The sequence below is a fragment of the Corvus kubaryi genome, unplaced genomic scaffold (assembly GCF_017639235.1).
Source record: "Corvus kubaryi isolate FWS band 111438036 unplaced genomic scaffold, C.kubaryi_AGA036_p1.0 37397, whole genome shotgun sequence".
Taxonomy (NCBI): domain Eukaryota; kingdom Metazoa; phylum Chordata; class Aves; order Passeriformes; family Corvidae; genus Corvus; species Corvus kubaryi.
In genome coordinates, this window is record NW_024581136.1 from 14,825,455 (window position 1) to 14,840,158 (window position 14,704).

The 14,704-nt window shown below is 45.9% G+C and overlaps 1 protein-coding gene across 10 annotated transcripts in view; it reads right to left on the minus strand.

Annotated features, from left to right (window-relative positions):
* KCNMB2 (potassium calcium-activated channel subfamily M regulatory beta subunit 2) overlaps positions 1-14,704 on the minus strand; it is a 142,281-nt gene that overhangs the window by 10,003 nt on the left and 117,574 nt on the right. For 6 of the 10 annotated variants that reach the window (XM_042041976.1, XM_042041973.1, XM_042041979.1 and 3 more), the window contains 2 exons: positions 6,638-6,748; positions 460-630 (listed from right to left, as the gene is read on the minus strand). In XM_042041976.1, coding sequence (XP_041897910.1) covers positions 460-630; positions 6,638-6,748 — 282 coding nt within the window. The remainder of the gene's footprint in view (positions 1-459; positions 631-6,637; positions 6,749-14,704) is intronic. The other 4 variants (XM_042041978.1, XM_042041975.1, XM_042041982.1 and 1 more) reach the window with 3 other exon arrangements.

Sequence of the window (14,704 nt, forward strand, 5' to 3'; positions counted from 1 at the left end):
GAAAGCTACATGTTATAAAGAGCTTAATTTCTTTCCCAAATTAATTCTCCATCCTTCATTTGGAAGTGTGCTGTTTTTCAAGGCTGAAAATTATTTTTTGCTCTTTTGTCCTGAGTCTGGGCTTTGCAGCAACAGCCCCTGAGGAGCTTATAAGGTTCAGCAGACTGCAGGCCAGCTGATATGGATATTATACTGGTGTTAAACTGTGCCAAGTCTAAAGCCTGTGGATCAAGATTTTGTCAAACAGGAATCTAATTCTTCCCTCACTTTATGCCAGTATTACTCAAATTGCTTTTCACTGTGGCTGTGCCTGATTTATATTGGGGCAAGGAAGTGCAGGGTCAAGCTTATGTTGACCAAAGGAAAAATTATAAAACTTTAATAAAAAGAGTCAAAAGAATAAGGCACATGAAGTCAGCTGGAGCAGGGGTGTGAGACCAGGGACGACCATGAAATTACCTTTGCATGTAGGACCGTAGCAGCGTGATTCCCAGCAGGAAGTACATCATGATAGAGCACACCATCATGGCCAGCCCGAGGAGTATGGCCCGGTCTTCTCCAGCTTTTAGGGCTGTGACTGTTTTCCTTTTGTCCAGTAGGTCGTGATCCCTGATTTTTTGGTAAATATTTCTGAGGTTGAAAATAATACATTCTTATGTGAAGTTCATATTTAATCATCAATGCAACCTCTACAGGGTGGGCAGTTCCACCTCCATACCCATCTCATGGAGAGAAAGGCTTAAAGGTCCTCAGGTGTCCTTTTTCAACGGATTCACTCTGACCTGGTGGAAACTTATTCATCTCTAAAATAAATAACAGCCATTTCTGAAAAGGTAAAAACCCCTTACAGCAAATAAAAAAGTTAGACACGTGTGCCAGCTCAGTAAATCGTTCTTTGGAACAGCCTCTTTGGCTCAGTAGAACTATTCCAGAGGTGCCTTTGACCTGCCAGTGCCATCTTAGGCCACCAGAAGATGTTCAGGTGTATGAGGTGTCTTTTCTGCAGCTGGATAGGGTAACAGGTCTTATGTTACCACATGTAGGATATAGCCTGAAGAAAGACATCATTAATACTATCTGAAAGGACCATGCTCTCTTTTGATTCACTACTATTGTTTTGGGCTATTGTTTTGGGCAATTTTCCGCCCTGAGCGTGACTCAAAGCCATGAAACACTGTGGGGATTTTGCAGTTGATTTCTGTGGGTTTTTTTTATTGAAATCTTATTTACTTTATTCATAAAACAGCTTTTTGGAAGCCCAGTTACTCATTACAGTGAAAACCCTCTCAGAGAATTATCCACCAGAGCTATTTGTTCTGGGATTAAAAAAAAAAAGAAAAAAAAAAAAAAGAAAAGGAAGATACAACAAACCATTCCCCCTTCAGCAGAGAGTCCTTTGCATTTTCTAACCATAAGTCCTTCTTTCATCTCCGAGCCTTTGATGATTCAATGGGTCATGAGGACACAATGGTGGAGAAGGAAATATTTGAGTACATTTCAAACACACTCAAACTTTGTGGGTTTAAAATGTACTTACAGACCTGAGGCTGGTCAAAATCTCCTGTGTTTTCTGTTATGGTTCTTTTGAATCATCCAGGCAGCACCCGAAGCATGTGAACCGCACACCTCTGAGCCCTGGCACCACCATAACATGGACACAGTAGTACACGTGGGAGAAGTTCCTCTTCCACTGTCTGCAAAATGGCAGGTGAGCAACATCAACGTCACTTTGGGCTCGAGCAAACCCACCACTCGTTTAAGCTGAAGCCACCAAGTTTCACTCACCCGTGGAAAAAAAATTCACTGAGTCAGACCAACCAGAGAACTTACATTGACTATTAAGGACAAAGAAATAGAGAGAAGACAGATGTAAAATCATACATAAACACAGTAGAAGCAACAGCAAAAAATATGTTTAATCATAGACTCCATGAGACTGGAACTGAATTTCTATTTAGATGATGAGTCACAGTCAGGAAAAGCACATATGGTGTGGGGTTTTATAGCAAAATCTTGCTTAGATGGTACTGCAGTCAATAGTCTCCTGTGCCTAAGAACCCTTGAGGTTTTTTTATGTAATTTAAATCTTTAAATGTCCATGGTTTCTCTTCAAAACCATCCTTTAAAGCTTGTCAGTGTTTTCCTAGTTGGAAATGAAATGGTAATTCAGCCTGTCAAGATTTTCTCTGCTGTTCAGGAGAAAAAATATATTGTAAACTGGCAGATGCAATTGCCTTCAAAGAAGTAATGTAGAGTAATAATCTAATGTTACTTTTCTATTATTATTTATCAAACTGTATTTAACTGCTGCTGTTAGGATTTGCATTGCTCTCAAATGGAAGCAGACAGGAAGGCAGAGATTGTCATGCAGTTCCAGCACATTAAATGATCACACAGCATAACTTATGTCAACGTGGAGGCATAAAACAGGCCCAGTGCAATCACTCACTAATGTCATAGGATATAAAAGGGATACAAATGGACAATTTAAAAACAAATAGCTAATTGAGATTGGTTACAAGTGCTTCCCATGTGGCCTTGAGCCAAGGAACATGCCATAAGAGGGAAAAAAAAGGGTGGACTGAACGGTGTGTGGTGGAAATGAGTTACCTGGCAAGGGTGACTGGTGACCACCTGCCAGGTGCATCTTCCAAGCTCACCTACCATAGGAAATAAAACTAAAGAAGGCTCTGCCTCAGAGGTCAGGCTTGGAGCACTGCTTCCATTGCCCTTCTGTAAATATTTGTTATTCAAAGCCCTGAGCAACAGCAAAGTGATGCCTGGTACACCTCACTGAGGGCTTTTTCCCCTGAATCCCTGCCAGGAGTCAGCCAGCCTGGTGACCCTGCCCGGGCAGGTGGTGGTGTGGCACATGCCAGCCCATGACAGCAGTCCTGCCACAGCACAGGAGACAGCACTGAGCAGCCCTCCCTCCTCCTCCTCCTCACACTTGTGCCTGCACTGGGGAGGTGTAAATCATCTCCGTGTGATACTGGGAACATCTGCTGTTACAAAACTTCACACTTTTGCCCCTTAGAGCCCTGGTTTCAGGAACAAAATATGTTGTGCCCAGTTTTTGGCCAGTGGCAGGGCAGCCCCAGCAGCTCCCTTGCTGGGGCAGCAGCAGTACCCTGCACAAGGGTGTGCAGCCGTGTCGGGGTGGGCTTGGGCACCTGTGAACTCTTGGCACAGCTCAGGGGCCTCTCTCTGCTCGGTCAGCTGGAAGAATGCCGTGCTTAGCTGGCTGATTTTGGATCCCAGAGCTGCACAGCCACAGTCAGCTGCCTCTGTGCTGTGTTTAAGTACAGATCGCTGCATCCCAGACTCTCTCGTCCGGGTGACTCCGTCTAATACTTGTGGTTACCTGGGATAGCTCCTCATACGACCTCAAGGGGGGCTGGTTGTTTTTAAAGAAGTCCCAGCTGTCAGAACATGGGGTCTCCCCACCGTGTGCAAAGACATTTAATAGGAAGCAAGCCTCCAAGGAGAAAAGGTCTTTTTGCACTTGGTTGTTTCCAAACTGAAGTTCTCCCCTGCTAAATTTCCACGTCCTTTTTGCCAAGTTGCTCAGAGAATAAGGGTTGGCTGCTCTCCCTGGGCTCAGATGCCAGAGAGGAAATCTCAGCCGTGACTGTGCCTGCTGGGGACAGAGCAGAGATTTCCCTCTCCACGTTCCTGCACAGCAGCAGTGCTGGGATCCCTCTGCAATGTGGTCAGCAGATCCTTCTGTCTCTCCTGCTCCAAAATGAGCAGTACTAGGAGCTCTGTAAAGAGTGTTAAGTGTCCTCACGGGAAAGCTAGGATAACCAGGCACCTGCAATTACGTTATTTATTTCAAATAAACACAAATTACCTACCTTCAAAGCCCTCCCCTGGCAAAGAGACCATGGTGTGACACAGAGGGAGACCTTGCCTCCTCTGGCACCACGCAGTTGTGGGGCTTGTCAGACAGGAGTTGCCTGCCTGCCTGAATAATTCAGAATGACTTTGAATTCCCATTCACTTCTCTACTATCACAGTGGTTATGCAGATGTCACTCAGATTACCTCATGGTGAGGTGTTTACTGATATCAGAAATCCTTGAATGCAATGGTCAGATACTACTCCTGCATCTTACCTGCAGAATTCCCTGTGCTCAGGGATTTTTCTGCTCAGAAGCCAACTTCTTTACATTTTTCTTTACAGGTATGTTTGGCTGCATCAGTTTTTGCTAGTAGACCTATGGCAACAGGAAATATCTCTGGAGCTCTCAGAATAGACTCAGTGATAGTTGTAGAAGGATTCCTATAGATATTAACAGATTTGCTCACTCAGTTCCTTCCCTCTTCCTCACCAGGCTGGACAAAACTGAACCAAACCAAACCAGTGCCTTGTGTTTCCAATGGTTGCAATGTTGTGCAGAGCCTCTTTGACAGCTGAGAAAGAATGAGGGCTTGACTAGTTTTTCAAAGCATAAAATGTGGCAGCTGGGGAATAGTTGATGGCTAAAATGGCAATGAAATACAGATATTTTGGTGCTGATCCTGCAAAAAGAGATGCCTGAGAGATACCTTCCACCCAGGCAGAGGTGATTCCTCTAGAGCAAGTGACTCATTGCAGCACAGTTAATATTATGGTGCAATCCCTGAAAATTCTGTGGTCGTAGCATATGTTGGGTGACAAGTTTGCTGATCCATATGACAATCTTCCTGTCTGAAGGTTAAAGAAAAAAATCCCTAGGAAAGGGTCATTTAAGGTGAGTCATTTCTCTAAAAGGCACCACCTGTTGGATATAATGATGGCACTGGTGACCTTACATGTGTTAAAATCACTGCCAGACACTGGAGGATGAGTTTCTCCCACTAACAGCACTTGCTCTGTGTTCACACCTCTCCTCTGCTGCCATCAGTCCTCAGGCTGCCATCAACACTCTCTTACTTCCATCTTCTTTTCCTCCCTTTCTCTCCTGCATTTTATTAATCACTCACAAGATACAAAGAAGTCCTTCTGTAGAGCTCTACAGACTCTCTTAGGAAACAAACCCACCCAATGGCTTGTCAAGATATCTGAATTTACCATGGCTGGTGTGTAGGCACAGAGATACTGCTCCCTTTTTCCCTGTTTCTGCAGGCAGGCAGGGATGAGCTCCGCCTGGGTTTATACTGACCAGACTCTGGTGAGCCCTCAGCCCAACTTCAAGGCATGGTGAGAGTCAAAGGCTGTGCAAATCAGGAGTACATGGCTTCCAGCCAGCCCAAAGTGTGGGTAGATACCTCCTCCAAGTGTCTAACCTTGGACCATGACTGTGTCCTAACGTAGAAGAATATTAGCCTGGGGAAAATTTGATTAAAGAAGAGACTTGCAGAAGTACAGGAGGCATTTAGACAACCAGCCTCAATGAAAGTTCATGCTGCCAAGCTGGCCTTTTTGTCTTCAAAATATCTGTTTGGGATCAGATAATCCAAAGAGCTGAACACCTATGCAATCTTTGCAGAAACATTTAGTGAATCGGCCAATTTTCCAAAGAATCTCAGGGTCCTGAGGGTAGCTCTGCTCCTGAATTCAGGAGTGCATTTTCCCAAGCAGATGCCAGCAGTAATGTCTCATTAGAATCACTGAAGGGTGTGTTTCACTAATTGTCACTGTAGATACATTGATATCCATTTTTGTTTCACTGGAGTCTGACTTTTTGTGATTACACTTAATAATGACTGCAAGAGGAACTGAAGAAGAGGTGGGAAGGGGCAAAGGAAAGAAAAGAACGGCAAATGTGTCCTTGTTGTGACAAGACAAGCTGTCCAGCAAATCTTACTACAAAGGAGAGGGATTTTGGAATGATGAGTCTGAGCATTACCGACAATTGCTCTTTCATCATTGATATTTAACTTCTTTCGTTCCCAGCTGAGCACTGCCTTTGTCTGTGGACTTCAAACCTCTCCTTCCCTTCCCTTCTCTTTGGCATATTTCCCTGCTCCCCTGGGAGATCCGGTAACTCATTTATTCCTCTGTCTGCTTCAGCCTGTTCCCTCCAGCAACACCACTCAAGTGGGCTCGTGAGACACCAGCTCACTTTCAAGCAGCTTAACAACCCCCAGCTACTGCGCAATGTGTTGCACACACCCTCATCCTCACGTGTGCACGTGTGTAACCAGAAAACATTTCTGGCAGCTGGAAGCATCCTCCAGATGTGTAACAGCTGTGTGGGGCAGTGATCTGGCTGGGGGACAGGAAGCACTGTGTTTGTGTGCTGTCCGGAGGGGGTGCAGGGCCAGTGTGGGTGATGGCTGGAAGCAGGACACCTGCAAAAAGTATAAAGGCTTCACAGGGCTTGGAGCTGGGGCTGCACACCTGTGGCTGGGCATTAGTGTGCTTTTAAACCTGTGCTGACCTCAGAGATGGTCATGGTGTGTTGCTCATGTCCTGAGAACAAGGAAGACTTTGGCCGTGGCTCTGGCATTGCCCCTCTGCTCTGTTTTGGCTTGGCACAGTAACCCTGGCACTCCTGTGCCTGGTGGAGCAGCAGCCGGGGTTGTGAAGCACAGGAAGGACAGCCTTTGCATCCCTCCTACTTCTCCAGTGCCACCACTGGGGAGAAGCTACGGGCCACACCCATAAATATTCAAACCCATAAGAGACAGTCAGCACAGGTGCCGTTTACCTTTTCTCATCATGTCTGTAAGATGTAGATCCCCGGCCACTGGTCCAAATAAACATTTTAGAGGGTTGCCCAGTGTTGGCTCTGCTCGCTGCAGTGGGACGATGGAAGGACCTGGGGGAAGAGGGATAATTTTTGTCACTGCCCATCCAACATGGCAGAGCACACAATATCCAGCATGCCAGATCCCCTGTGGCCATGCCCAGCGTGCTCTGAAGATGGACCATGTGTTAACTCGAGGTGAGATGTAAAATAATGGGGATGAGAGATCCGTGTGTGAGAATGGAGAATAAATCCCTTTAGTCCCACTGGCAAAAGGCGAGGCTGGCTAATCAGGCTTGGCTGTGCTCCACACTGCAAAGGATTCGCAGCACGGGCAAGAAATCATCAGTAGTTTAAGAAAAGGTAATAGCTGTGTCCAATGTTCTTATGGCAGTATTTTTCGGGGACAAAATGGCTATTGTTTCAGCACATGCACACTCATTACAGATATTTTGTTGTTCTGCAGCTCTCCTTAAGGTGAGGCTCTCAGGGAAGGTGTCAGAATGAGGCACAGGTATGAGATGTAAATGTGACATTTTGTGGAAGTGTAACCCATATGACAAAGATATCTTTTCCCATGGAGAAATTCCTATCCTGAGGCCATTTGGCCAGACCAGTTAGATCCCTGCCCAAGAATTCTTTGTTTCACTGCAGGGTATGAGACCTGCTGCCTTCTCTCAGGGGCTCAGGCTATATTGGACCTGCTAGTGGGGCTATGGCTCCCCTCGTAGCCTCTTTTAATTTCTTCTGATTTTAGTGAGGCCCAGTTAAAAATCTCCATCTCTGAGAACTGGGCCATTCTTATGAGGGCCGTATTTTGCATTATTTCACAGCACAATACTTTGTGTTTTTAATGCATTCAGATAAAAGCTTAAGGAAAAAAATAAAAAGAAATATTCCAGATACCAAATACTTCATTGTGAAATTTTTCATACACTGGAGGCCATTCTTTAGCTCACTGAAGAATAAACCTGATGGCTGATGCTGTCAGCAGAGAAGGCACATGATCTGAGAAAGTCTGTAATGTCACTGTCTCCATAATCATGCAAAGGGCTAATTTCAATATTTGCATAGTGGTGAACCAGGAGAATACTTAAATACTATAGAGGTGGCTGCAGGGGAAGACTGACATGGACAAGAGCCAAAATCCATCCTTGTACAGACAGGCTGATGGGTGCTGATGGACTGGGCACTCCACCTGGAGTCAGCCCAGAGCCCCCACCACAGGGTCCATGACACAGCCCCAGGCCAAATTCACACCCTGGCTGGGCAGCTGGATGGGCAAACTGGCCAAACTGGTGTTCCTGCCACCTCCTCCCTGCTGGGATCCTGCTGCCATGCTCAGAGATGCTGGCTTGGGACTGGGACCTGCAGACAAGGACCAGTCCTTTCCCTGATTCTGTGGTCATCACTGCAGTCTGAAGGCCAAGAACAACTCTGTTCTTTCCTTACAACCACTGTAGTCAAGTACTGGGGAATAAACTACAAGATGAGGCACTTCTTCTCTGAAATAACTATAGTAAAGTAGCATCTGCTGGGATCTAACCAATACAGCCAAAACGAAGTGTTTTTATAGTGATATTGGTCAGAAATTTCACTTGTAAGACCTTGAGCCAAATCCTCACACTGCTGGGTAAGATTTCATCCACATTACCTCAGACAACACCACAGTGACCACCCAGCTGGTGCTTCTGCTCCAAGCCGTACAGGAGGGGTCAGACAAACTACCCAAGGGCCACATCAGATTCTGGACTGAGCCTGTCCCAGGCTGAGTCCCTTAATGCTGGAAAATAAAATTATATATTTGCCATTGCACCCTTTAGGATGTCACACACGACAGGAAAGTCTGGCTGGTTGTGCTGCCACAGCCTGAGTGGTCCCAGAGCCATCAGGAGACGGTGATGGATGCTATTAGAGAGGCTGTTCTTAATTAAGCAAAACTTAGGCACACGTTAGAGGTGATCAGCAGCTTCTGCCACCTGTCTGAGCCTACAGGGACACTCAGGCAGGACTCCCTGGGTAGCAAGGCAGATTTATAAGCTCCAGAGCAAAGTGCAGGAGCACTGCTGGGCTGTGAGCTGGGTCAGGGCATCTGTCCCACTGAGGGGATGCCAGAGAAGGAAAAGGAATGCTGCTCTTCCCAGTGAAGTGGGAGTGATTTCAGACTCCCTTATAGTGCCAGTGCCCTGGAGCAGTCCATATGTGACAGCTTTAATGCTGCCTGCTTCATTAGTTGAGCAATCCAAGCTAACTACCACTATTTAACACACCATTGCGCACCTAATTTTGTGTAAAATTGTAACACTGATGACATCATAATGCTGCTCCAGACGTGGACATAAGTGACTGACGTCCATGGTTCCTTCAGACAGGGGTTAGATGTCAGATGAAAATCTTTTGTGCACCAGCAACAACACAACCTCCCCAAGACCCATCTTTGAAGGCCTTTGGAGGATTCATAACCTCTGAAGTTGCAACCTACATGAGCATGCCCTGCCCCATCAGGTCAGTTAGCAAACTTCCACGCCTTTCTCCCATCCTGGGTAAGTCCCTGGGCAGGATTGAGAACTTTGTTCCTTCCCTGCCCCCTCTCTCTTTTCTGAGAAAACAAGTATCACTACTTTTTCTTGGCTTTTTTTTCCCTATTGTTTTTTAGAGTCAGCTGCTGGCAACTTATTTTTATCATGCAACAAGTAATCAGCCTGTGAAACTCATTACTGCAGGATGTGAGCCTCGCATTCGGAGTGGATTGTGTAATTGCTTGAACAGACGGAGAACCTAAAGTCACGACAATACCTGTTAAAAACAGTGGAGAAGAGATGCTTCAAGCTGCTTTTTGACTGTTTGGATTCTGTGGGGGATATTCCTGTGAGGCAGGTTGTCCACATACTGCTGTACTTGATGTGATTTTGTTAGTCAGGATGCTGGGTGGGACTCTGGGCTTTCTGCCTGACCTTGCCTGAGCTTCTCTGTCTCCTTCACTCTTTACACAGTGTGGCATCAATGCAGTTGTCTCTTGACACAGTTGCTACAGAGACAGGCAAGGAGGCCAAGCTTTGGTTTTTACAAAACACACCTCATTCTTCATATCTGAGTCTATTCTGAGTAAATGCTCAAGGTTAAAGGCAGAAATGCAGAGTAAAGAGTGCACAGTCTGGTACAAATACATGAGTCTGTGATGCTGTCCCACTCCTCCCATCTTCTCCTGTTCTCATCCTCCTCTTGAACATTACCTTCTGGTGGATTTCATGGAACTCACTAGAAAATCTGACAAGATTTCCACTTTTTCAGCTATTGCGAGATGAAGACTTGAGATAGCTCTTACAAGATTAGAACTATTCTGCCCTGTCCTAAGGAGTATCAACATGTCCACCTAACAGCAACCACCTGACTGAGGATTTCAGTGTGAAGAAAACACACCAGGATAGCATTTGCTTCAAATTGCTCCAGAAAAGGATGTAGTTCCAAGGGTGAATCACAAAATCCCTTAGCTGCTACCTTGGGGGCTATATTATATGCTCTGTTGTCCTCACTTTCACCCTGGGTTGGCTGCTCTCCTCCCTCTGTCTTCAGTTTGTGTCGTGACTGGTATAAAAGTCCCTTACCTCCAGGTCCCCAGAGCTGTGAACAGCCAAAGAGACATGTTGCAGACCATGTTTTTGGATGGAAAGCTGGCTTTTATATGTGTGTTTGCTTGTCATTGCCTCTGTCTACGTTTATGTTAATTATAGGTTTTCTGAGACCCTGGAGAGCCATTTATGATACCATCTAATGAGCTTTTTTCCCCCTTATGACATTTCATTTCCTGGGCAATGTGGCCACTGTAAAAAGAGAAGCACTTGCATTAATTTTTCCTCATAAAAGACACCCTGAGTAATCAAAAGGCAACAAAAGCTAAATATTCACCTAAAGATACAATCACTGACCACCTCAACTCTGTCTGAATATACCCACATCCACCCTGTCCATGCTGACAAATCCTGGATGCTTTATCCCATTATTTCCTGGCCAGAGGATTCATTTGAACCCCAATGCAGTTCTCTGGAAACCCCAAAGTTTTTCTGCTAGTCCACTTGTTAACCTCTCCCTGTGCCACCCCACAGCTGCCAGTGCCAGTTCTTGGACAGACGGGTCAGTTGCTGTTGAGTGATGGGAAATATTTGGTCTCTCATGCCTGGATAGACCCTTTTTTGGTGTGGTCCCACCCACCATCACCCATGAGAAAAGGAAGAGACTGAAACCAGACATCAAAGACAACCTGCAAGGAACAACCTGCAGTTGTTCACTTTGAGGTGAATTTACTGAATACGGACAATTAGACTTTGTGTCCCAATAGGTCTTACCCGTGCCTCTGTCTGGTGATAGAATGTTCTCTTGTAGCTTTGATGAGCCAGAAAACAGGGAAAAGTGATGTGTGATGACGGATGGGAGAATAAATGAAATAGCCTGTTGAATTTTTGATGTAAAGTGTAGCCTGACTGGAGGGTAGCCTGGCTTTTAGGTGCCTTGGAAGAGCATGGAAGAGTTTCCCAGGCAGAGTGATGGAAGTAACTACTGTATTAGATGCTCCTGTCTGATTCAGGAAATGATCCAGGGCAGTTTTCCAGTCCCGGTATTGAAAGAATGGAAGAGCTGTACCTAGAACCCTTGTCTGCATCCAAAACAAGAGAGAAAACACACACCAAGGACAGAATTAAGCTAACTCACAAAAGAAATACATCTGCATTAGCAGAAGACAGTCACCACTTAGGGAACATTTAATGCTCTGGCAGCAGCAGCTCTGAATTGAGAAGCAGCAAAAGCAACATCAAAGGATGAATTTGTGCCTCGTGAGGGAACTTTGGTGCTCTGCAGCTGATGGGCGTGGGGCAGGACAGAGTGACACTAATTGCTGCTCTTGTTGCAGCATCTCAGGAGCTCCAGCTGTACTGACAGACTACTTCAACCAGCAGATGACCTTGAATCTGGGGTTCCTCCTTATGGCAAGGGGAAAATGGACAATGGGCAGCTGGTGCTAATATACTGACATGAGTATAAGAAGACTGATGGTTAATGATGCTTCATTAATGATTCACCACTATTTCTGACCCTGCTCCAAAATCCCCACAGAGCTAAGAGCTGAGCTCTCCCTCTAGATTTTAAGTTGAATGAGGGAGACATCCAGGACATAGAGTGGTCTTTCTGGGCTCCCATGTCACAGACACGTCTAGGACATTCCAAAGGAGGAGAATGGGGCTGCTGGTGACAACAGAAGCCATCGCATGGAGGTGCAAAACACAGTGTGTGGAACATAGTGAAATTTAAGTATGTTTTCTAAGGCAATAATTCTTTAAAATTGAAGTCATTCTTGGCAATTGTTGATTCCCTCTTTCCAGTATATACAGGAGAAAGAGAGGTATTCAGAAAGGCTGAGGTATCTGTATCTCCCTGCTACATAACAGTATGTTCACACTTCAAAATTAAATATTCCAACGTAACCTTTGAATCTTCTGTGTTTCCATCTCATGATGGTTTTCTCTCTGGTGCGGACTTTCTGTGTTTTGAGAAAGTTTCAAGCCTTTCTATTTACTGATGCCCTTCATCCCTAGGCTTCCCCTTTCCCAAGAACTACCTTCCTAGTACAAGCAGCCCATCCAGCATGGCTGTAGACTTTATAGCCTTTATTCTTCTTGATCTTTTTACCTTTAACTTCCTTCCCCAATTTTCTTATTTTTTTCCCAAGTGTCTCTTCCTATACATTACTATCCCAGTGATAACTTTCACTCACCTTGGCCACACTGCATTAGTCTCAATTACTCTGATGTAGTTGATTGAAACAGCAACTTTTTGAAGAAATTCCTGTGTGCCCAGTTCAGCTACAAAGGAGGGAGCTACTGCCTGTCATTGCAAGCAAGAGACTCACAACTTCTCTTCTTTGGTGACCTTTTGGTTGCCTTGGAGTCTGGCACTATGGCCTCAGCTTCCTTGTCTGTACAAGAGAGGTGCTGGTGCCACCAGGGTACCTGGCAGAGGACGCTTTCAGGCCATCTCCAGGGGCCAGAGCACGTAGTGAAGAGCCAGCCCTTGCTACCATCCTCATGCTTTGGTGCTGGCGAGTTTGCAATCCAAGCACGAGGCAATGCCTCTCTTGGCACATTGCAGTCATGAGGATCAACATTTGTGAGGAACAGCTGAATATAATTGTCCACTTTGCCTGTCAGGATTCTGCAAACATTTTTAGCTTTCTGTGCTGAATTTGAATTTACGTAGCAAGTGACACATTGGACAAGCACTATATTCATCATCTCAGCTGCTCCCTGGCTTCAGAGAGGGGCACAATCTGCCTCTAAAATGGGGTTGGCTCTGGGAGGGGGTGTGGCAGTGCAAGGGCAGGGTCGCCTCCCTACAATCTGCTTCTACCCAGCTGAGCCAAGAGAGTTTTATAGGGAGATCTACTCTGCCAAAGACCAGGTAGTCTGATGGAGAAGGATTCTGGGGGTAAGGAGGAAGGCAGTGAAAGTGCTGCACTACCTCACTTGATGCTCTCCTTTAAATCTTAACACAGTCCTCTGCAATGGCAGAGGGATATATCACCTTGGGTGCTGCTCTGCACCAGAAGGGCTGTACAGCCCTGGGCCAGGCTGGCTGGGGAAGAGCATGTGGGTGGCAGTGAGGAGGTTCTGTTGCTCATGGTTATGCCCTGATAAACCCAGTGGGAGATGGAGATGGGGTGAGAGAAAGGAGATGGAGGCACACTGCTCCATGCTGAGGTCAGTCTCTTTGATGGTCATCAAGAGGGAGTGACCTTCTCCCCAGCTGAGATTTTGTGAGTACCTACTGGACCAGACCTTAAAGAACGGTCTTCTGGATACCAATAAATCTATTTCTAAGAGTAATTTGTTGCACAGTGGGAGCTGAATGCCTCTGACTACACTGAAGTGAGGTGGCTTCAGACTTGACTCCTATGTCCACTCACCACTGTCAGCTCAGGGACCTCGGATTTACACCCCAAGTATGAAGAAACAGGGTGTTGGCAGTGCTGTTTTAGAGGTGATGAACAGAAGCACAGAGGCTGCTGAGACTTGGCCAAAGGCTCTCAGGAAGTCTGTGGTGGTTGTAGTTGAAAAAACAGCCTGAAAATGGTGGACAACCACCTTCCACCCAGTGAGGAGGAGGGAGGAGAGCCAGACGTGTACAGACTTCTATGTCAGAGAGCAAAGGCAGAGCCTTGCTATGTGGTTGAGCCAAGTCCCATCCATGGGGAAGCCCTGTCCAGCTTTGTGCAATTGTGCCTCAGCTTTACACCCCTCCAGGGAAGTTGATCTGAGAAGGACATGGCTTTTAAATGTCCCCGAAGAGGGTTTTGCTTCAGCACTAAAATACTGGCAGTGTGTTTGAGGTAGGAGCACAGGGAGAGGAAGAGTGATGTGCTTCTGGGGACACAGAGGACACCAGCAGCTTTTAGGGAAACCATGAAGGAGAAGCATACTGCATGAGTGATGTGGCTGGGGAGAGAGGTGAGGGCAGAGAAAGATAAACAGATGCAAAATAACACCCAGAGGAAAAGCACAAACAGGCAGGGCAGATACATCAGGAGTGGCTTTTCCGTCACCTAATTCCTTGAGCGGGTCAATCATCCTTTATCTCCTTTGAGTCAGTCCCTGTGCCATGGAGAGCACCAGCCAGAACAAAGCAAAGGCAGAGGAGAGCTGAAACTACTGCCCAGCAGGAAGTGAATGCTCTGGCACTATTTATTTTTGAGTCTGCATTTGGATTAGCTGTAAAGAGCTATGTGGATAAGCAAGCAGGCAATTACAGCTGGGACGTGCTGCTCATGAATGGAAACAGCTCCAATCTGCTCAGGTCATATTGAAATTCTAATTCAGTTAGATTTCTTTAGTTACAGTGCTCATCACAGACACTAAAAGAGATGGGATTAGAAAATAAATACAGCACTTATGTTGCCTTTGGTCTGTCTTCTGTGCTCCCCTTTCCCTCCTACCCTCCCCAGTTTTAGCTGTTGTCTGACTTTATTTTCTGTGGTAAAAT